The 23,163-nt window shown below is 33.8% G+C and overlaps 3 protein-coding genes across 4 annotated transcripts; 2 read left to right on the forward strand and 1 right to left on the reverse strand.

Annotated features, from left to right (window-relative positions):
• The first annotated feature begins 2,837 nt into the window (after positions 1–2,837).
• On the forward strand, positions 2,838–7,550 carry LOC130823793 (ATP-dependent 6-phosphofructokinase 6-like). The gene is made up of 13 exons (XM_057688570.1): positions 2,838–3,289; positions 3,499–3,545; positions 4,178–4,217; positions 4,550–4,612; positions 4,714–4,851; positions 4,971–5,129; positions 5,240–5,293; positions 5,383–5,451; positions 5,560–5,689; positions 5,789–6,030; positions 6,142–6,187; positions 6,648–6,802; positions 6,969–7,550. The coding sequence occupies exons 1-13, from the start codon at positions 3,206–3,208 to the stop codon at positions 7,185–7,187; spliced, it is 1,446 nt and encodes a 481-aa protein (XP_057544553.1). The 5' UTR covers positions 2,838–3,205; the 3' UTR covers positions 7,188–7,550.
• Positions 7,551–9,677: 2,127 nt separating this feature from the next.
• LOC130823794 (glutathione hydrolase 3) lies at positions 9,678–15,298 on the reverse strand. Of its 2 annotated transcripts, none has more exons than XM_057688571.1 (7): positions 15,043–15,298; positions 13,714–14,045; positions 11,894–12,412; positions 11,194–11,429; positions 10,822–11,086; positions 10,327–10,464; positions 9,678–10,101 (listed from the first exon to the last, which is right to left on the reverse strand). In XM_057688571.1, the coding sequence occupies exons 1-7, from the start codon at positions 15,179–15,181 to the stop codon at positions 9,829–9,831; spliced, it is 1,902 nt and encodes a 633-aa protein (XP_057544554.1). In that variant the 5' UTR covers positions 15,182–15,298; the 3' UTR covers positions 9,678–9,828. The 2 variants fall into 2 exon arrangements, with proteins under 2 accessions (XP_057544554.1, XP_057544555.1); XM_057688572.1 differs by having other exon boundaries at positions 13,714–14,026; positions 15,043–15,180.
• A 1,084-nt stretch (positions 15,299–16,382) lies between these two features.
• LOC130823365 (leghemoglobin 29-like) lies at positions 16,383–19,516 on the forward strand. Its single transcript, XM_057687985.1, has 4 exons — positions 16,383–16,455; positions 17,355–17,455; positions 17,762–17,935; positions 18,086–19,516. Exons 1-4 carry the CDS (start codon positions 16,383–16,385, stop codon positions 18,257–18,259), a joined length of 522 nt encoding a protein of 173 aa, XP_057543968.1. The 3' UTR covers positions 18,260–19,516.
• Positions 19,517–23,163: the final 3,647 nt, after the last annotated feature.

Below are 23,163 nucleotides of genomic sequence, written 5' to 3' on the forward strand. Positions count from 1 at the left end.
ATCCTCATTGACATCAGCCACATTATTGACGTCCTCAACAACACTTTTCTCTTTGTAAACTCTCTCCTCACCATGCCAAACCCAAACATGATATTGAGGCCTAAACCCGCGTCGAAGTATGTGCTCCCTAAGGATATCAACACTATCTACCTTTGATACATTGCCACAAGTGACACATGGGCAATAAAAACCCACTCCCCCCGTCCTAACTTGATGTTCAACCGCAATACTACAAAATTCTAATACGCCATCAATAAATTCTGACGATTCAATGCTTCCATACATCCAAGAACGATCTTTTGTCATACTAATTAGTGTGATAAATTAATTCAAAACAAAATTAATACACAATTTTTAACATATATAATTAAACCAAATTAACCCTATTTAACCCTATATAACCTTTATATTATTTAAAGTAATCAAATTCTTTATTTTTAAATTACAAAACATATATAACTAAAAAAAAACCATTTTCTTTAATCAAATACACATAATCAAAATAATAAGAAACTAATAATATACAACTACATACATAAGTAAATTATTCACATTCAAATATACAACTACATATATACATAAGTAAATTACTCACATTCAAATATTCAAATACATACATAAGTAAATTATTCACATTCAAATATAAAATACATACCTTGGTAATGAGATATGATAATTTTGTTTCTACAATAAGATTATGTAACCTACAATGTAAAACAAAATCAAAATTAGTATAAAAAAAGACTAAATCCTTATTAAAACACAATGAAGCTATTCTTGAAGAACTTAAACAAAGATTGAAAAATTTATACCTTGAAGAAGAACAAGCTTAGCCCTAATGTCGTGGCTTTTTGAAGGAAAAACAACAATGGTGGGTTTAATAACTTAAAAAAAGATGGAGAAGGAAATTCGTGTAATGGGTGGTTATACTAATTTACTTATGTATAACACAGTAAATTAACATGAACGAAATTGAAGAACACAGTAGAGATTTTTGAAGAGAAGAACACAATAGCTGTAGTCTTGGGTTGTTTTTGAAGAACTTGAAGAGATTTTTGCAGAGATTTTTGAAAACTTAGCTTGAAGAAATTGAGGAACTTGAAGAAGAAGACAGTAGGTAGTCGTGGGTTTTAGGAATACAGTAGTTTATATGAGGGTTTAACCAAATAAACGTTAAAACTCGGGTTTTTAATTTTTTTGGGAAGGATTATTTGCTGCTGGCAGGACAAAAACCGCAGCATATGATGTGAATATAGCTTATATGCTGCGGGCAAGCGTAAAATCGCAACATTTGAGTGTTTTTTTTTCCTAATTCTTTTTCCTATTTATTGCTGCGTATGTAAAAACCGCAACAAATGATTAGCAGCAGATACGTTTTTTTCCACTAGTAACATTTGCTCTTTGTTGCCTATTCTTGTCACCAGAAATGATGGCTACATTTCTACCTTGTAATACATCATAGCTTGCAAGTGCTGCCTTAAATTTTTCCTTATAAGAAAAACGTTGACCAACATTCCAGGTGAATATTTTAAAGTCCGTCCGTGCATCTCCGACAAATAATGCTCTCTTCGTTTTTCTTGTTTCTATACAATCCTCGCCATCAGAACTTGAAGTAGTATTTAACTCATCCTCACTGTTCTCATACTTAGAAAAGTTAATAGTTTCTCCAACATCAACAGTTGGAATTGCATTGTCAACCGTAAACTAACAAGTAGTTGCCTTCCTTTGTAGTTGCATTGTGCTTCTAAACAATTCATTGCAAGTATCTTTCAATCTTGCTATGTCCTCTCTAATTCTTCATCACTAGACTCCTAACACCAACTTCATTTAGTTTATTAAATTCGAAGAAATCAACATCCTCGTCTAAACCATCAAACTCTTCATCATCTAACTCAAAGTCCTCACTTGGTTCTTGTTCAGATGCAACATAGTGTTCATCTTTTGATGAACTCCGACCTTCTATAGCACTCATTAAATCATTTGTTGGTGGGATTCTCTTAGGTGTTGGTTTTTTGGGTTGCAGTAGGAAAAGTAACTTTGATTGGGCCTTCACATTCCCGACATTTGCTTTAATATTTAGAACTGATGAAGGCAATTGATGTACAACATACAAATCCAATGTTTTGTATTCAATTGCTAATGTAACCTACATAACTAACCTTCTTTAAGCCATCCTTCAATGTCATTCCAGAGAATCATGTAGCACAAATCTAATACTTTCTTACCAACACAACATTTTTCACCCAACTCCCAAACAAATTTCCAAAATATAGCATCAGATGCAACTAAAAATGTTCTTTTTATCCCTTTTAACATATTCAATATTAGTATGAATAGACTCTTTAAACTTTCCAGCATACCAAAATCTTAAGAAAATATTCATATCCATCTTCATACTAGAAATTTCAAAGATTAACTTAATTCAAACAATAAAATTAAAAACGAAAATCAAGCATTATTCTAATGTATCCGAATCAATCATCAACTTAAACAAATAAAATCAAATCACAAAATTTGAAAATGTTGTAAAAAAATTGTTGTAATCACAAAATTGCATAACTCTTAAGTTATAGTAAAATGAAAAAAAAACACCATTAAAAATAAATAATCATACCTTATTTCGAGCCGTATACTGTTGCAACAATAGAGGTCATGAGGAAAGGAGAAATAAGAGGTAAATACAGTGAAATAATCGGGGTAAATGACAGGCTTACATACTTGATAAAAAAAAGGTTGTACTAAATATAGTTGGGACCCGCTCTTTCATTACTTAATTAAAGGTTTAAAGGTCACTTTAAACTTTAAACTAAAAAAAATGTCCAAAATTAAAATTTTTAAATAATAATTCATAATTGGGAATTTTATAATTAAATCTTGAAAAGTTGAAATTTTTTATAAGTAAGTTTCATTTTATTTATGAAATTCATATTGAGAATCATATAATCATATTTTAAGGCCCTTTGAGAAAGTTCTAATCTAACTGAACCGAAACCGAAAAGCTGAGAAAAAGTTTGAAGGATCAAAACATTGTGCCGATTCAAAACCATCAACTCTCACTGTCCAAGGGTTGAAAACCCACCAAATCTTAAGATTAAGATCTATCATTCCTTCCATAAATCTAGTTACATATTCTTGGATTATTATAGCTTTGATTATTTCTTGGATTTATTCGCTAAATCTTCTCAATCACTACAAAGGGTAATCAATGGAACCCAAAATCGTTACTGGAAATGGTGGTTATACTCTTGATGATGTTCCTCACTTGTCTGATTATCTCTCTAATCTTCCTGTAATCTTTCTCCTTTAATTTTTTTTAATTTATTTTTAGTTGGGCATTTTTTGAGTTGATCTTAAATTGCTTAAATTTTATTTGGTGGTGGTAAGAATCCAACTCTTGTGAATGAAAGTCATGATCTTTAATTGCTTAATTTTCTTTATATCATGATTTTGTTTGATTTTTTATGTTTTTTTGTATCATGATTATGTTGAATTTTGCAGACATACCCAAATCCACTACAAAACAATCCTTCATATTCGGTAACCAAGTAAGTAAACAATTTTTATCTGCTTAATTGATCAAAGTCCTTACTTATTCTCCTTTAATTTAATTTTTATGGGTTGTTTTCACTGCCATGTCTGTTTTAGTTGACTTGCCATTTTATTTTATTTATTTTTTTAAAAGGACCTTAAAAAATCGATGAAATATATAATGATTTTAATCAAATAAAATTTTATATAGAAAAAGTTGCGATCTTCGTAGAAAGATCTAACAGTCTTCCCTCTATCACGTGGCTATTTGATACAATCTCCTCTTTGGGGTCTTTATTAGCAGAAGTGACACCGTAATAACGTCATAATTTACTATTAAATTGATGACAAGACTCGAAACCCTCACTGTGAGACTTTAAAACCCTGGGTTGGATCGAACCTAATAAATGGATAGGATAACTCTCTAATATATAGAAATAATGGATATTATTTGTAACTAAAAACGAAAAAAGCAAAAATAAGAGATTTAGGTTTACCATGAACCATAAGGTTGATAGTAGCTCCAAAATTAACAGTGAAAACTAAGGTTTTTTTAGAGAAAAAAAGGAGGGAGAAGAAATTTAGCTGACTTGCCACATATTCTTTAATACAATTATTAAATTCTTGAATTTCATGTCTTTCTCATCAGGCAATACTTTGTGGATGATGATGACACTGTTGTTCAAAAGGTTAGTCCTTTTTGCAGCTTATGCCTTTCCACAAACCATTATTTGTGTTATTAGGAATTTTTATAAGTTTTTATTTAGTACTATAACTATAAAAGTATAGGCAAAATCAAGGATTATACATAATAGCGAATAAGTTATGATTTTATTAAATCATATAAACCTTTTATTTATGTAAAGTTACAGATAATACTTGCTATCAAGGGTGATACGGAAACAGGGTAAGGTTGGTACATTCGACCCCCTCAAACTGTATGTGGGAGCCACTTAATGGCGTTGGGGGTACTGGATTGTTGTTGTTGAGATTGACAAGGTTATGTTCTCTGATTTTATAGGCTGTTCAACATAAAGATGGTCCAAGAGGCTTACATTTTCGACGTCAAGGTCCTCGACAGAAGGTGATTGATTATTATTTTTGAACTTTTGGAAAGTGTGAAGGAAAATTATAAGCAATTGTGTAGTTATTAACTTCTTGTTCTGATTCTGAATCATAATTTAGGTGTATTATTCACCAGACGAAGTAACGGCATGTATTGTTACATGTGGAGGTCTTTGCCCGGGCCTTAACACTGTAATCAGAGAGTTAGTTTGTGGGTTGGATTACATGTATGGAGTGAAAAACATCTTGGGAATTCAAGTGAGTTTTTTTGTTAAAAAAATTCGAAGTATAATGACAAGAATCATGGTTTATTTGCTTGTTTCTTGTTAGTTTATGCACTTGAATATGATGGATTTTGGTTAAATTCGGATATCTAGGGTGGCTACCAAGGGTTCTACGCTCGAAATACCATAACATTGACGCCTAAGTCTGTCGACAGTATCCATAAACGGGGTGGAACTATCCTCGGTTCATCAAGAGGTGGCTATGTGCTTTCCAAAATAGTTGATAGCATACAGGACCGGCGTATTAATCAGGTAATATCGGGTTATTAGGTAGAGATTTAATGTGCGCGAGTGCGACTATGCTCAGAATCGAGAAAATCAAGATCAGTAAGGATATGACGTTCTCTGTTTTATGTGATTAGGTGTACATAATTGGAGGAGATGGAACTCAAAAGGGTGCGTCAGTTATATATCAGGTACTTAGTTTGAAAAAGTCTTTCAGTGCTTAAACTTATAGATGGTAACAGGGAAAGTATGACTAATATTTTCCATTCTTGCTTATTAGGAAGTACGAAAACGGGGTCTTAAGGTCTCGGTCATAGGAATCCCCAAAACTATTGACAATGACATCCCGGTATATACCGCTTTTCTTTGACATCCCTCATTTTTGATATCACAACGGTAGTAGTATAATTGTTGTAGTGAAATTGCTTGTCCTGATGAATTTATATTCTTTTTCTAGATCATCGACAAATCTTTTGGGTTTGATACAGCTGTGGAGGAGGCACAACGTGCTATAAATGCAGCACACACTGAAGCCGAAAGTGTTGAGAATGGTATCGGTCTTGTCAAGTTAATGGGTCGTGATAGCGGTAAGCTTACAAGTTTAGAAAAATCCTTGGAAGTGGTTTCTCATTACCCTAGAGTATCATAGGAAAAACTTTTGAAATAACGGGAGATCCATGCTATAGGATTCATTGCAATGTATGCAACCCTTGCTAGTCGAGATGTTGACTGTTGTTTGATCCCGGAATCACCCTTCTATCTCGAAGGGCCTGGCGGGCTCTATGAGTTCATTGCCAGAAAACTGAGAGACAACGGTCACATGGTTATTGTCGTAGCTGAAGGCGCTGGTGAGAAGCTTGAAGAACGAGATGCTTCTGGAAATAAGGCTTTTAAAGATGTTGGTCTCTGGTTGTCTCACACGATTAAGGTATTTTATTCCTCGGCTTACGCCTGATCCAATGTACAGTGCCTACAGTCAATTGTGAAAATGTGGATTTAAACTAACCAATGTTCACTGGATTCTGATCTTCTGTAACAGGAACATTTTGCCCAAACAAATCTGAACATAACTCTTAAATACATAGGTCAGTCCTTCGTTTTGCTTCCAGATTGTATGTTGGATGTAGAGGTGCTCAACGGGCCGGGTCGGATGTGTCACGTCGAATTCAAACGGAACGGGACTGGACGGGTCAAAGCCTGTTTAAACTTGACCCACTTTGACCCCTTTTCTAAAAATTCATATAATAGTTTTTTTATTCTACTTTATGGCCCGTTGGATCGATCCACCTATGTATATAATAATAGTAATATCATATAAAAATATAAAAAAAGAAGTGGTAATTTTTTTTTTTGTGTGGCGCGGCCCTTTACACCAAGGTCTGATAATGGACCGACCCGTTATTGATCCGACACGCTAATGGTCTATTTAAATGTGACCCGACCCTTGACCCGTTGGGTCGACCAGTCCCGTTAAACACCACTAGTTGTATGTACTAAATACTTGATTGTAAAGTGATTGAGTATGATTTTGTGGTTTATATTCAGACCCTACGTATATGATCCGAGCAGTTCCCGCAAATGCATCAGACAATGTATACTGCACAGTTCTCGCTCAAAGTGCCATTCATGGGGCCATGGCTGGTTACACTGGTTACACTGTTGGGCCAGTTAATGGAAGGCAATGCTATATACCTTTCTATGTAAGTATTTTTCATTTGAATTTCAATTTGAAAAATACATTCCAAACTGGGTTATTGAGATTTACTGAACTGAATTTGCTAAAAGAGCAGAAATTCTTAATAAATCAAGCAACATCTTAGTTAACACTAGTACTTATGGTTACTATAATCTTTCTGTTAAATGCAGCGCATCATTGAGAAACCGAACAAGGTTGTGATCACGGACAGAATGTGGGCTAGGCTTTTATCTTCAACTAATCAACCGAGTTTTATGAATCCTCCCAAGGATACCGTTGTCGGTGGAAAGCCGACCGAGAGTATAATGCCATCCAATTCTTTTGAAAAGCCGAGTGAGAATGAAAATCATGTCGATGATCAACATCCAGGTGTGAATGGATCTATATAGTAACAAAGTGGCTTTTACAATTTTGTTTTCGAGATTTTGGAAATGTCCGTTGTTTTGAGTAACAGCGGAGTTGAATAATTCGGTTTATACCTTGGATTGTATTTCTTTAATGCTTATGGTCGTGTAGGAGATGCCACAAGATTATCGCAAGGAATGCTCTCGACTAACCAAAATAAGTATCTAAAAATGGTTTCTATGCCAAAAAAATATAAGTTTCATGATTGTATTCATGTAAGTTATTTGTGTTAAATAAGTTATTCGTTATTGCATGGGAAATGTTATATACATTCAACCATCAAACATGGTCTAGTCTACGGTTTGTTTGGGATTTTGGACAATACTGATATTATATGTTGTTTTTGAGTTTTGAGCATTAGTAGAATAGTAGTTTTACAATTAAACTCTGTCCAAATTATGTTCAAAAACCTGCCACATAATTACAAATAAAATCTACAAAGGAAAACAAAAAATAAAATCGGGTACCCACGACTTATTCGAGTACTTGAATCAATTAGGCCGGAAAACGGGTCGTTAAAAAAAGATACCTAATTAATCGAATATCCGCTAATGAACACCCCTATTTACAATAGACACTCAATAAATAGATACTCAATAACAAATATAACTAATATTATCTACAGTTTTAGGTTGTTTTATTGAATTATTTTACAATGGTCCATAATATCAAACTAGAAAAAACATTTGGCTTCATGGACATTGAAAGTTGAAACATTGGCTAAACATATAGTATAATCAAGAAAAATACATAATTGCATGCATAAGATCTGATCTATTAATTAAATTTGATTTTCACTAACTTCAAAATAAATTTAAAATTATAAAAAAATTAACATGAACATAAAATCTAATTGTAAATTGATCTGAGATATCTGACACAAAATCGAATACCTTTTCTTAGAACACTGATATAGAAATCATATGACATGGCTGCACGCATAATGATTACTTCTTATTTTATGCTTGAGAACTGAGATCTATAGGAAAGACCAATGAGCTAGTCTTTTGAGAGACTGATTTTTTAGGAGACGTATAAGTCTAACCCATTAAAGATTAATACGTATTTATCGAATCTTGATGCCTACTTATATTATCCTTAATGCCTACTTATATTATCCTTAATGCCTACTTATATTATTCTTAATGCCTACTTATTGTATCCTTAATGCATACTTTTAATATCTTAAATGTCTACTTATGTCATTCTTAATGCTCACTTATAATATTTTAAAAATATATAATGGATCGGGCCATTTAAAGATTTGTGGAGACCAATTATGCTTCCATGTTTTGATAGCATGGTCATCTAACATCTGATATCGGCTATTACTTAAGGATCTTGTCGATAACAAGATTTGGGAGATTGCTGATCAAATCTTGTTCATTAGGTTTATAAATCTTAGGGTTTTGAAGAGCCTTAGAAAATTCTATTCTCTACACTAAAAAAGTGCACTCCAAATTTTAAGTTTGGTTAGTCAAGAAGCCTAAGTAACGAAAGTATATACTATATCTTTTTAATTCAAACAAAAAAATAAATTGTAAATATGATACAGTTTAAGGTATATACGTTTATCCAAAAAAAAGGTATAAATGTTATTCATTAGATTCATTGGTATTTTAATCGAGAAGACTATAAAATAGATGAATGAATAAATAATATAGGTAATTTAATTTTTAAAAAATGTTTGAACAACTAGTCTTTTAAGAGACTGTCATTTTGAATTTTTTAAAGAAGTCTCTCACGCCCAATTTATTAAATATTATTAAACTAAAAAATAATAATGGACTTACTAAATTAGAAATGGTCTCTCAAAAATAACATCTTTCACAAGAATTTGTGATGTTTTAAATATTTTTTAAATACCTAAACTTTTACTATTTTTTTGGTAAAGATATAATCCTAAATAAAAATTAACTTGATTAAGTTAAGGACTATATTGTAATTTTATATAGCATTCTGATAAAACTTTGAAATTTTTTAGGAAAAAATAATTTAAAGATTTTACATTTAAGAATTAAAAAAATTATTCCTTGACTGCGCCAAAAAACTCTAAATTTGATTAATACCTTACCTAATTTTTCATAATGAGTTCAAGATTTCAAATGTATTCTCTGTTGGAAAATAATTCACATATGATCTTACATAAAAAAATTAGAAAAATCGACTAATATATATGTATAATCTTGATGGACTAGTCCTATACACCAATCCGTGTTAGGATGAAAGCCTATCAATTTTATGTGCCGTTAATTCTCTTATAGTGTGAGTCTTGTCATATACAAGCTCAATAATAAATTTATCATTTTCGATTAGCACGAATCTATATAGTATTTAAATTGCCTTTTAAACGGCTTAATTGACATTCAATAACAAACAATGATCTGCAAATTCACATTAATAAGAAATACACGTAATTCAATTCAATGGGTCATTTTACAATGATCGAAATAATTGAACCAAAGAACATTGAATCAGAGGACAAAACATGAAGTATTAAACTAAGCAAAATTCACAAATACAGAGAGGAAACCTTAGAACACTGATATAGATTTCATATATCACATGGCTTCAGGTGTTAGTTTCATATGAATGGGATACACTGAATACGATGATGATGATATATCAGATGGCTGCAGGTCTTCCATCTTTTCTGGGATCACTTACTGCAGTAAGAGTTCCTAAATATGTATCACCAATAAACTTCCTTCCCGTTTTGTGGCCCAAATCAACAGAACTTTCAAATGTTTGTACAATAAGCTGGCAGATTGCTGCAATTCCTATAGGCTTCACTTGATGACCCCTCTTTTCCAAGAACAATCTTGTTTGTTCGGGGAGTTCGATGTGCTCCCCGTCAAGGACAGTCACATTCTCATATGACACTACATTTGGAATAAGCTGCACAACACAAAGTTGGAAATTTTAGCAAAAGATCTTGGGATGGTTTATTTTATATCGATGAATTAAAGATGGTGCACACACTTTATAAGTCATCAAAGTTATTTCTCTCATTGTCATGGTTTTGAAATGGTATCTCTTTGGCTTATGGAGTGTGTGCAACTGGTATTCATAATAAATCTAACCTAATTTACTAATACTTGAGGAAAAAAAGATATTCGAAACCTTATGATAGACTCTTGCACTTTGAACAGCCGTAAGAGGATCCATTCCCTGAATAAAATGGTTGAGGAAAACCTGGATCACTGCTGGAATTATGTTCATCCCACCACTACCACCAATGACTCCAGCCAATTGATCATCCTGTCAATCAAACAAACTTGTTAGAGTATATAACATATTTTGGGGCCTCAACTATAAGCTTAAACTTTTAATTGACTCCAGCATGACAAGAGGTAACGCATTCAAATCTCAACCACTCCTCATTAAAAGTGGAATATTCAGTGCCGGGCGTAAGCAGGGCATTAGCTGCATCCACACTTCTAACGCAAAGGGCTCTCATGTGAAAGGGCGCGTGTATATAACTTATACTAGGGCCTCAATCATAAGCTTAACCTTTTAATTGAGTTGGTTCTTTAACAAAATCAAAAACAACATCAAAATATCCGAAAGTATGAAAGGAGGAAAATATTTGATGTATAAAGTCATCATATATTTTACCTTGAGAATAACAAGGGGAGTCATGGAAGACAATGGTCTTTTCCCTGGTTGTATAAAATTTGCTGGAGCGGGTGGGAGAGTGTCAGGACTATCTTCTGTAGGAGTCGAAAAATCATCCATTTCATTATTTAATACGATCCCAGTAGAAGGCGACAGTACTCCGCCTCCAAAAGGATAGTTTACGGTTGTTGTAACTGATACTGCATTTCTCTCTGCATCAACAATGCAAAAATGGCTCGTTCCATTATCTTGTACTTGATTCCACCTACAATATCCAAGAATATATAATCATAAGACTGACTTTCTTGCCTTAGTTTTTTCTGTTTTAGTATACCAATTTGTGGGCCAAATGAAATATCCTTCCTTGTTTACCTGCTAAGGTAGTACTCAGGAGGGAAAGTTGTCTTATCATATATCTTATGCCAAATTTCCTTTGCAAAAGACGGTGAAGTCATGTCGGACATATACTTAGTTACGTTAACAAAAGCAGGGTCACCCAAGTTCATTCGGATAGCAAGCATATGCTTCATTGCCTCAATCAGTCTATGTAAACCTAAAGGTCCTTCAATCGCATTGGTGCTTCCATAGTTACTAAGTATGTTTAAAATCTGTATTACACCAGCAAAAGAAAAGAGAAGTTCTCAAATTTTCAACAAATTAAGCGTCTAAAACCACTCTATTAAGAGTTTTGTCCCACAAATTTCCTACTAACCGCAAATTTTAATTCATTCATGACATATAACTCAATGGAAGAATTTTCTTTTGCAAAAGATAAAGGGGTGTTTGGCAGATGGTTGATACCTAATAGCTAATAGTTGATAGAAAATTACAATGGCTAAGTTTGACTAACTGATTTTAAACCCGCTACTATGAGCAACTTGTTGAAAAACAACTTATTCCTAACAATAAGTTGTTTCAACCAACTGTTTTACCAAACATTAGCGTTAAATACTTTGACCACCCAACCCTCTATTTGTACCAAAATAAGCTGAAATTGTCCAATAAGCTATTTTGCCAAACACCCCAATAACTTAACGCACACAAACGTCACAAGAAAGCTAAGAGGACTAACCATGGCGATTCCCAATGTTCCGCTTGAAGGAGGTGGCATTCCGAGGATTCTATAACCCATTACATCAACTGTTAAAGCATTGTTTACTCTCACTTTGTAATTCCTGAGATCATCCATTGTTAGAATCCCACCAGCCTTTTTCACATCCTTCACCAACCTTTCACCAACAGTCCCATTGTAGAAAACTTCCGGTCCTTGTTCTGCTACAGCCTCTAAGCTTTCAGCAAGCTTTAGATTGTAGCATATATCTCCTGTCTGCAAGAGTTTCCCATTTGGTGCAAACACTTGCCTCAAGCCTGGATCTGCCTTAATAGTATTCTGGTGTTTAATGATGTCATTCCCGAGATAGCCATGAATTTTGAAGCCGTTTTTAGCTAACTGTATGGCAGGTTGGAAAAGAGTTTTCCATGGCAATCGGCCATACTTTTTCCATGCTTCGTGCAGACCTGCTAGCTCTCCAGGTACACCCATTGACAAGGGGCCTGAAACCTTTGTCTTAGGATCATTCTTGTACATGTTCTGTACTTGTTAAAAATAGACACAAGATCACTATTGGGCAATCAATTTTTCAAAACAGATACAAGAACACCCTTATAGTTATTCTGATTTTGATTAAGACTGCACAAGTTTCTGCCAATTCTTATCTAAGTTACAGCAACTTTTTGATTTCACGATAAGGTAAATCCCCGACAGACAAGAGGGAAAGGGAGAATTAATCAACTTGCGGGTGGTGAGAATTAACACGCTAATCTACGTCTGACTGTTCATGACCAACAAAATGTAACACAAAATTGATTTCAAGTTTGCATGCAATCATCTTTCAGAGTAGGTGTCTATATGTATAACAGTATAAGTCCTAGTAAGTTCTATCAACTAAAATAAGTTCGGATGATCAAACTCTTAGGTGAAATGCACACAGCCAAGACCATCAATTTATTTTTTGGGAAATTCTGTGTGGTAACCTGAGTTTTTGGCTTTTCCATAATTTTTTAAAAATCTGCATGGTGACCTTAAGCTTTCAATTTTTCCATGTGGTAGACAAAATGTTAAGTTTTGGTTAAAATAAATACTTATTTCAACTAAATTTCGAAATATATATGGCGAATTAGGGTGATCATGATGCTTGTTTTCTGAAAAAAATGTCATTATATTGGGTAAAAATGGTGTAAAATTAATAAAAAACTTCCATTTTGTTTACCACATTGAAAAAGTGGAAGGTCAAGGTCACCACATGAATTATAAAAAATGTTTGTCTACCATGTGGAAAAGCCGAAAATTCAAAGTTATTACATAGAATTTCCCTTTTTTGGTTTTATTTTGGAGCTTGATATCCCCATGAAGAGGATCCGCCGAAGAATCTCATAACAAAGGTGTAATGTAGGCAAACTTGGATAGAGTATATAACATAAACTACGACTATAACCAAAACCTTAACCTAATATATATTATATACTCTATATATGCCTTACGTTTCTACAAAAGGTTGTTTCCAACATCATCAAAACAACAACAATAAAAATGTCAGAGTCTAAATTCCAAAATATCGGGATAAGTTATATGAACTAACATATCAATTCCAATGATGGTCCACATCACTGTCACATGATTCACTAATCTCCTTATGAATCGCGAATCAAAAAAGCGAACTAACTGGTGAATAATATCAATTCCCAATTTATTTCGGTTTTCTGCTATCTCCTCCTCTAAATCTAAAATTTTCATATCCTATTTGGTCTTCCTCGCCCACGTTTTAAATCTCCCAAGTTCTTCAAAAGCATAAAATACAATACAAAGATAATAAGAGAAGAATAAGAAGGAACCTCAGATGCAGCTGCAGGAGCAGTTTCTCTCATATCAAAAGCTAAAGCTTCAGAAGTTGAAGCAGACCTAACAACCATGAAAGCTCCCCCACCAATCCCACTTGCCATTGGATTCACAACTCCAACACATAATGCAGTTGCAACTGCAGCATCAATAGCGTGTCCTCCTCGTCGCAGCATCGATGCTCCAACCTTCGAGCAGCGGGCATCATCAGCTGCAACAACCCCTTTAGCTGACTCCACAATCTCAGGGTCACCAATATGTACTTCCCCATTGAAATTCTGCTGTGTTTTTGACAACCAAGAAGTCTTGCTGCTCCCAAAAGCAAGGCCTACGGTTAGGCATTCCCAAAAAAGAAGGATTACAATTATGGGAACTTTCATTATTTGGTGAAAATAGATTTAAGTTATGATTACTAGTCAGTAAACAAATGTATTTATACATAAAAATCTCATTTTGAAAAATTGGCCAAAGATTTCATTTTCATTATTGTTAGAGAGATCTTTTATTGGTGATGGATTAGTGGAAGGTCATAGGATTTCCTTTCAATAATAAATGTGGGTTGATTCGAAGAACAAAATTCCAGAGGGGCAAGGAAGTGGTTGAAAGATACTCTGTGTATACAAACTCTATAAAGCTTAACAATTTGAAGTTTGCAACTTGTTAAATGTTTCACACCTACTTGTGAAACTTGTATAAAATTGAAAAAAGTTTGACAATGCTAATGAGCTAGTAGACCAACTTTTATCAGCCTCAACCTGAAAAAAATACTTCCTCTATTCCTAACAAATTTTCACAAGGAATTTTCACAAAAAATAAAATTTTTTGGATAGAGGATATAAATTTTATGGATGAAAAAAAGAGATAAATATTAAAAAAATATTAAAAATGTGTACCATGGACTGATATTTTCCTGCAACCGGGTTTTTTTTTCGTTTTTTTAAAAATTATTATTAATTTCATTTATATTATTATTATTATTATTATTATTATTATAAATAAGAAATTTTAAGGGGCAGTAAAGTTGTAATTTTTTTAAATTGACGATAAAATGAAAAGAGGTGGTAATGTTTAATAACTTCCTTAATATAAATAGAAAGTAGAATAAATATATTGTCAAAAAAGTTGAATATATATAACCATAAGGATCAAAAAGATCAAAGCTGAATCCTGTGTTAGAATCAAATTGAATTGAATCTTCTAAAACAGTAATCAAAAAGTTTGTCTTGAACTCCAAACAGATAAAATTTTCAATATTTAATTCAAAATCTAACCAACAAACAAAAATAAAAATTCAGGAAAAATACAAGAAATTTGCAAAAACTAACCTGTAAGAATGAGGAAAGCAAATAAAATGACAAATTTGGCCCTTTTAGGCTTGGGAAATGGAATAGGAGTATCATTTTTATGAATTCCCAGAAGTGGATTTTCAGTGTCTGAAATAGAATTAGCAGGAGGAATCCCCATTAGAACTTATGGGTATTCCTCAGCCCAGAAACGTGGAGAGCTATAACTGGTGAATACTGTTTACAGGAAATACAAATAATTCAATAAAATGTGGAATTCGTGCGGTTTTGAGCTGGTTGCTGATGTCACTTAGTATTACTATTAGTACCTATCACAACATATTTTATGTTATCTTTTTGGATGCTGTCCCACTCTATGCCGTTGCCCATTATTTTTCATCATGAAGTATGATAGACCATCACATCAACGGATGACAGCCCGGGATTATTTAGTGGGTTTGGTAGTGCTGGTGCATCTGGAGTGTTCAACGGGTCGGGCCCGGTAAAAGAAAAAATGTGCCAGGTTAGGTGAGTCATGTTAAATTTAAACAAGTCGAAGCCGTTTAAAGCCTATTTAAACTGTTTTTTAAAAGTTTATAAAATAGCTTTTTTATTCTGCTTTATGGTCCGTTTGGTCGCTCCACCTATTTATATAATAATACTCCCTCCAATACAATTTAGTTGTCCCATTTGGTTTGGGCACAATTATTAAGAAAATAAGGGGACCATCTAAAATAGTAGACTCATGTGCAATATTGGGTGTTTTTAATTTTAAGAATTAAAGAGATCACCTAAAATAGTAGATCTATATGCAATATTGGATATTTTTAATATTAAGAAAATAAAGAGACCACCTTTAAGTGTAGGTATTAAAAAAGAAATGAGATAATAATGGTAAATTGCCCAAATAAGAAAATGAGACAACTAAAAAGAATTGGAGGGAGTAGCATATAAAAATCTAAAAAAAGTAGTAAACTTTTTTTCACAACCAATTCCCATAATTATCCTGCTCGACTTATTATTGACTCGACCCGTTAATATGTGACCCAACCCTTGACCCGTTGGGTCCCGCCCTATTAGACACCTTTGATTGTATCCATTTCAATTATAGCGGGTATGGGTATGAGGTTGGTGGTTAGTGGGTGGGTATAGGTAAGATATCACTCGCTCGTTTTGCCGTTATTATATTGAGTTATTTACAAAAAAAAGAAAATTACATAAAATCTATTTACAAACCTATGTAATATAGCTAATTTTTTTTAAAGAAAAACACAAAGCAAAAACTGATAAGAGACCACCTCATTATAAGGCGAGTACTAATGAGTTGACCCAAACTCAAAAATTTTAAGAACTTATGAAAAAGGCAGGAAAGATGAAGAGATATGAAGGGTGATAGTAATAAGACTGAAAGAAATAGAAGGAGTAAGAAGGTACAATTTATGATAGGCTTAAGAGGTAAGGGTTTGCTTGAAAAGGCGCCTAAAAATCCAGCGTAATCATTAGGTGTATTTGTACAAATGCAGTATACTGTTCACTTGTATGTTTCTAATTACTTGTTATGATCAGTTTATAGATTGTAACTTGAACAGTTTCAAGAACATTTTATGTTTCTAATTAATTGTTATGATCAGTTTATAGATTGTAATTTGAATAATTTATACATTAAATTGGTTAATTTTCTCAATAATGCCTAAATACATTGGAATTGATTTATCCATTATAAATAAAGAGTCTAAGTCTTCTTTACTATTCACAATTTGGAAATGACTAGTGTTTTTGCTTAGTCATCTTCCAATTCATCTTTGGTGTTACACATATGGTGGATTGCATGTTTTTGCTTAGTCATCTTCATTTGGGGTTACACACATGTAGTGGATTGCATGTAGGTTGCTTTTGCACGTATGTTAGTGTTTTTGCTTAGTCATCTTCATTTGGGGTTACACACATGTAGTGAATTGCATGTAGGTTGCTTTTGCACGTATGTTAGTGTTTTTGCTTAGTCATCTTCATTTGGGGTTACACATGTTATAGATTGCATGTAGGTTACCTTTTCTATTGTGTTTTTGCATGTAGTTGCTTATATAATGCACTAAACCAATTGTAATTCTTGATCAACATTGCTTATCAACTTTTTCAAAGAAACCAAAATCAAAACCCTCTGATTTTGTGTGATATAATTGAATTATATTTCTTTTTAATTTTTGATTTACATTCATTGTTCAAAGAAAGATTCTTATATTGTTTTCTTATTGTTTTGGCAGGTTTTCTTTAGTGCTGCATGAAGTTTGTGTAGGCAAAAGATCAAGGTTTTTTTGAAGTGATTATGAACTTTTGTGGGTTTTGATGTTTGTAAGGGAACATAGACTTATTTCAGATTATTTTTTCAGTAATTTTTCTTGATGTTCTGAATTTCACTAGACAAGCTGTCTCTTCTATCTGGTTTTTATGTAAGCAGGTACGTTTCTCCTTGGTCACTAACCTGTGATTTACAAATAAGTTGTGTAATTAAGCTTGTTAGTTGCTCTGGTTATTTATTTGCTTCTGCAATGACAGGAAGCATCATTAGATCAGTAACGTGTGTAGATCAGTAGCATGTTAGTGTGTGCAGCTATTGCAGTAGGCTGCTGATTTAAATAAGTCAATTGAGTAACTTAGATATCAAATGTGTCATGGTTGCATTTTTCCTTATCATGATCAGAATTCGCAAGATGCTTGCAGCATTTTTACTGTATGATTGACATGCTTTTGTGTTCTTTTTCAGGTGAATCGGATGATGACCGTGAAGAAGTCTTGGCAGCAGCACACTTTGCTTGCTACTCCAGTTGTATGTCTCACTCTGAAATTTGTGTTTCTGAAGCATTTGGGTGCTACACACTTAAAATATGGAGTTGTTGATGAACACTTAAAATATGGAGTTGTTGATGAACATTTTGAGGTAATTAAGCAATCATGGACTCTTCTTTTTATTGGGTAATCAAGAATTGAATTCAGGTTCCTCTGATGAAAGTGGCTTGTACATGTTTCAACTAAAACATGACCCGATTCTCTTATTAAATTAATCGGTGTTTGTGTGAATGGCTGATAGGTGACAAGATTCGCGCTTTTGGAAATGATAAAAGAGGGGGTACCGGAGATGTGGTCAGAAGAGATGAAGAATGCATGGACTGAAGCTTTTAATCCAAAAGTATATCTTAGGGGATATATAAAAATGGATGGCAGAGTAAATTTTAAAGAACTAGAGATGTTTGGTTGTTGTTGAAATATGTTATGCAAGCTATGCTGTTGTTCTGGTTTGTGCAAGTATCTTGTGTTGAGCAGCTGAGTGTGTATCTGTGCAGCAGATTGGTGAGTGTGCAGCTTTGTCAATGAGCATCGATGATGATCTGCAGGTCCTTGATTTCAGCATCTACACCCTTCTGCATAATGCCTATACTTCGCGTATGTGTGACCCCGAAGCTGGTGAAGATGAATAGAGAACATATGAAGCTCACACCATTCAAACTGTAGAAAATCTTAAAAGCAGCTCAGATATTGTCATTTGTCAATGTGCAGAAGTTATGATATCCAGCCTATGTTACTCAGACTTCGGTACTTGCATCCGACTACAGTACATGTTCAAGTGTCCAACTTGTTTATTATGTGAAATAGTTATACAATTTTGGTTCAAAATGAAGATTCTTCAGCTCAATCATGGAATGAAAAATGAAGCAATTCTATCATACAACATCACTTCCAAAAAGGATTACTGCAACTTTAAAAACAGTATATAACATCTGTTATAAGCAATTATTTTACCATATTACCCAATATAATCCGTTATTTGAACCAAGTAAGCTTCTAAAAGGTAAAATTGAAGCTGAAATCTAGAAAGACTTCACAAAAAACCTTGAATTACAGTGGAAAACAGATCTTTATTAAGTTGGTAATCTAACAAGAAGAGTGTTATAACCCAGCAAGATGCCTCTTCAACAATACGGCTACTATTGCAATCATAACCGTGATCATGCTTTTCTATTATCTAAATTCACAAAGCATCCACAACCATTTTCCAAATGATGGAGAGCACAATTTGAGAAATTAACAAGTTTACGAACATGTTTAATGCTATACCGGTCCATATAATACAATGAAAGCGTATAAAAGCATTATGAAACCTCATATGTCACAGATCCTCCACAGGTCGCCGACTGACGAAGGTCACGTTTGATATAATACCAATTGCAGAAAGAATGCAGATAGCCCTTGGACCACTTTGAGAGAATGACATGATCCTAGAAGCTACATCCTGATGGCCAAGAAAAAACAGCTTCAGAGTAGATTATATGGGTCCTCTGTTCCACTCTAACTACATGTTACTACTCTTGCATCATTGTGTCGTTTATTTTTAGATCTAGCGAAAGATTCATAGTTGTTGTTTCTTACTTTAGTTGATTACAGTAAAATCACTCATATAGTCAATTTCCCTATTTTTTTTTTAAATTTTAATGTGAAGTAGATTATATGGGTCAATCCAAAACTTCTGTTATTACGAGGGTAAGGTTGTATAGATATAACCCTTCAAACCTTGCTCAGGCGAGAGCCACTTGACATTGGCAGAACAAAATATTGTTGTTCCATTATTACATACATGTTCACTATGTGATGTGACTTGCATATTGTGCAGAAAAAACTGAATGGTGGGCGATATTTTCCTTTAACAGCAGTCCAGAGATTCAACGCAGAGGTATGCATTGCATTTTTGGGACAAAAAACTGATCTAAGTAAAGATAGGAAACAATTTCTATGGTCACATTCTTAAGAAAATTTTGAAGTTAACAAGACTTGCTTCAGAAATTAAAAGTGGAATATTTACTTGGAACAGGTTGTATAATTAAGTTTTAACCATAGATCATAAAACACTATTACTTGACCTGGATCAAACCACCCTCAGTTCCACAGATTTAGAGGAAAGTTAAAGATTAATTTTACTGCTTTGCCGTTAATAGTCATTGAGAAAGCTGAACTTAGTATTTAAACATAAAGAAACAGGTTTTGATCAAGTTTGTGCAAGGAAAAAACAGGTTACTACTTTGTCCCAAGCGTAAACTTTTTTGGGGAAAAAGTTGTACTTTATTAGAGTAGGGGAAACTGTGTGGATGAGATGAAAAGACTATGAATGATAATATAATAGAGGGTGTGGGGCCATAGCCAAAAGTAAAATCATAGCAAATTCCATTTGAGAAACTAAGGAAAATGTTGCAAATTTCATGGGATAGAGAGAATAAATATCAGTTAGTCGTTTGCTTTTATTTACCTTGCATCGTTTTGTTTATATTTTGATTGTGTTCTTTTGGGTGTGTATAATGAACCCATTACTCTGACTTGTGAAATGAAAGCCTTAAAGAGATTCAATAATGAAAAACAAATGAAAAATATAATGCAAAGATGAACACAAGTGTTTTATGAGGTATCTTGGATACCTCCCTCCTCAAATGTAGTTTATTATATTGAATTCAAAAATTACAAGTATAATAAACCCCCCTTCTCTTGAGAACAATATCTCAAGATTACAAATACTAAAGCAAAGTAAGAACACTCTCAAGTTTCTAACAATATAATAGCCCTCTCAACAATATGTGTGTTTGTTATGAATGATACTCCCTTTTATAGTGGAAGGTGAGTATCATTCTTAGAACCTCTCAATTACTCACCATAAAGCACTTTTAACACCCCAATTAACTATGACAATAAACAATAGAGTGATGCACCACATTAGAAGGAGATGGAGCAGCTAATCGAGAACAATATCAAAAACTGGTGGGAAAGCTAATCTACCTCTCACATACTCGTCTAGATATTGCCTATGCTGTTGGGATTGTGAGCAGGTTTATGCATCAACCACAGACCCAACATATGAAAGTTGTTAACAGAATTCTGAGATATCTCAAAGGCACACCAAGAAGGGGCATAGTCTTCCAAAGAAACGGACATCTTGATTTACAGGCTTACATAGATGCCGATTTGGCAGGTGATAGAGATGAGAGGAAGTCAACTTTGGGATACTTTACTTTTGTGGGAGGAAATCTGGTAACATGGAAAAGTAAGAAACAGAAAGTGGTGGCCTTATCCAGTGCAGAAGCTGAGTTTCGAAGAATAGCTAAGGGGATCACAAAGGTTCTATGGATTCGAAAGTTACTCACAGAGCTTGGATTCGAACAGAACAGTTGTGAACAAAATTGTGATAATAAAGTTGCAATTAACATATCAGAGAATCCAGTCCAACATGACAGAACAAAACATCTAGAAGTCATCGACACTTCATATAGGAAAAGCTCGAAAAGAAGATTATTCATATTCCGCATGTCAAGTACAGAGAGCAACTTGTAGATATTCCAACCAAGGCTGTTGGGACAGAACAATTTCAAGAGACACTATGCAAGTTGGGAGTTTGCGATCCCACTACCCAACTGAAGGGGGAGTGAAGGAAAGAATAAAATTAGAATAAAATCAGTATATTTTATTTATATATAGCAAATATTTAGGAGATAATTAGGAGGATATTAGGTGTTATGAATGGTGTGACTTGAGTGCACATTTGATGGGTGCATTCATGTGGTGACTCTTGGGATGGAATCCCACAAGTATGTCATGAATGGGTGTATTAAGTTTTGTCTTAATATTTGTGTTTTATGATGATGATTAAAGTATGAATTAATGAGTAATCATGGGAGTTATGGGACCTAATGAAGAAGTGTAAATGTTTAATTCAAGATGCTCTACAATGCAAAGTCGAGCAAAACTGTCAGAAGCTCACTGAAGTGCCGCTCAACCAGCTCACTCGATCGAGCGAGCTTCAGAATGGGTCGAGCGAGCAGACAGAATGTAACCAGAAACTTCATATAGCCCGCTCGACCGAGCGACCCTCTGCTTTGGTCGAGCGATGTCACTGATGCTCCTAGGATGCTATTTTTGACTTTTCAAGTTCTTGGGGATGTTTCATTATCATTTATTCATAGTTTTAATGTACTTAATGTTACTTAGTGAGATCTCTCCTATAAATAGAGAGCTATCAATCACACATTGTAATCATCCACAAAAATACACCCCAAACCAAACACTAGCCTATATCTCTTCTCTATTGTAATTCTCCATATTTAAGAGTTCTTTGAACTCCTTTGATAATATAAGAGATACTACTCACCGGAGGACGTAGCCTAAGTTGGGTGAACCTCGTTAAATGTTTGTGTCGTTTTATTGCATTACTTTCTCCTACAAATATCGATATCAATATCGATATCATTGATAGCTTAATTTGTTTGTCACAAAATCTTATACATTCGATATTGGCAATATTGGAGTTTGAAACACATTGTTCGAATAGCATCGTTTTCATTAGGGATTTGAATCTCTGTAAATATGGCAACCAATGTCCTTTAAAAGGACTAATTTCTATGTAATTAGATGAACTGAAGAAATAAAAAACACAAATTAAACCCTGAACTGAGAGTTATCCAACTCTTCACTTTTATTGGTTGCCATCTTCAGCATACACATACCAAAAGAATAAATGTCAACAAGCTCATTACATTCTTCTTCATTACATATCTATGGATTGAATTTTACTCGGGAGCACTATATTGGCTATTGAAAGATAAAATCATTGTCTATGATCTAACACATCAGAGGATTGGATGGGCTAACTATGACTGTAAGTTTATCTACTTCATCAAGTGGTTTTTCAGAAGTTTGAACCTGTCAAGGAACCAACTCAACCAAAAGCTTAAGCTGATGGTTGAGGCCCCAAGATATGTTATATACTCTAACACGCCCCCTCACACGAGACCCCATTGGGCTAGAAGTGTGGATGCGCATAGGCGCTGAATATTCCACTTTAAATGAGGGGTGGTTGAGATTCAAACCCGTGACCTTTCACGTTGGCTTCTGATACATGTCAAGGAACCAACTCAACCAAAAGCTTAGCTGATGGTTGAGGCCCCAAGATATGTTATATACTCTAACAGAACCCATCCCTTAAAGTGCTTGGATCATTTTTTTCAATGATATATTACTTAATAGCATCGGGTAATGGCATGTAGTTTTATAAACTACTTTCTTTCTTTTTATTGCACTTTTTTTTATGGGCACACAAAAAATTAGTGGTATGATGGATTCGTGTAGGAACAG

The sequence above is a fragment of the Amaranthus tricolor genome, chromosome 9 (genome assembly GCF_026212465.1).
Source record: "Amaranthus tricolor cultivar Red isolate AtriRed21 chromosome 9, ASM2621246v1, whole genome shotgun sequence".
NCBI lineage: Eukaryota > Viridiplantae > Streptophyta > Magnoliopsida > Caryophyllales > Amaranthaceae > Amaranthus > Amaranthus tricolor.

Bases quoted from the DNA above. Each gene is read 5' to 3' on its own strand.
- LOC130823794 (XM_057688571.1), bottom strand. From the start codon at position 15,181: ATGGGGATTCCTCCTGCTAATTCTATTTCAGACACTGAAAATCCACTT. The intron at 11,087-11,193 runs GTAAACAAGGAA...TGGATATTGTAG, and splicing joins CCTGAGTACTACCTTAGCAG to GTGGAATCAAGTACAAGATA. The intron at 10,465-10,821 runs GTAAAATATATG...TTTGATTGACAG, and splicing joins CTCCCCTTGTTATTCTCAAG to GATGATCAATTGGCTGGAGT.
- LOC130823793 (XM_057688570.1), top strand. From the start codon at position 3,206: ATGGAACCCAAAATCGTTACTGGAAATGGTGGTTATACTCTTGATGAT. The intron at 6,188-6,647 runs GTCAGTCCTTCG...GTTTATATTCAG, and splicing joins CATAACTCTTAAATACATAG to ACCCTACGTATATGATCCGA. The intron at 6,803-6,968 runs GTAAGTATTTTT...TGTTAAATGCAG, and splicing joins AATGCTATATACCTTTCTAT to CGCATCATTGAGAAACCGAA.
- LOC130823365 (XM_057687985.1), top strand. From the start codon at position 16,383: ATGAAGGGTGATAGTAATAAGACTGAAAGAAATAGAAGGAGTAAGAAG. The intron at 16,456-17,354 runs GTAAGGGTTTGC...GATGTTTGTAAG, and splicing joins ATTTATGATAGGCTTAAGAG to GGAACATAGACTTATTTCAG. The intron at 17,456-17,761 runs GTACGTTTCTCC...GTTCTTTTTCAG, and splicing joins TCTGGTTTTTATGTAAGCAG to GTGAATCGGATGATGACCGT.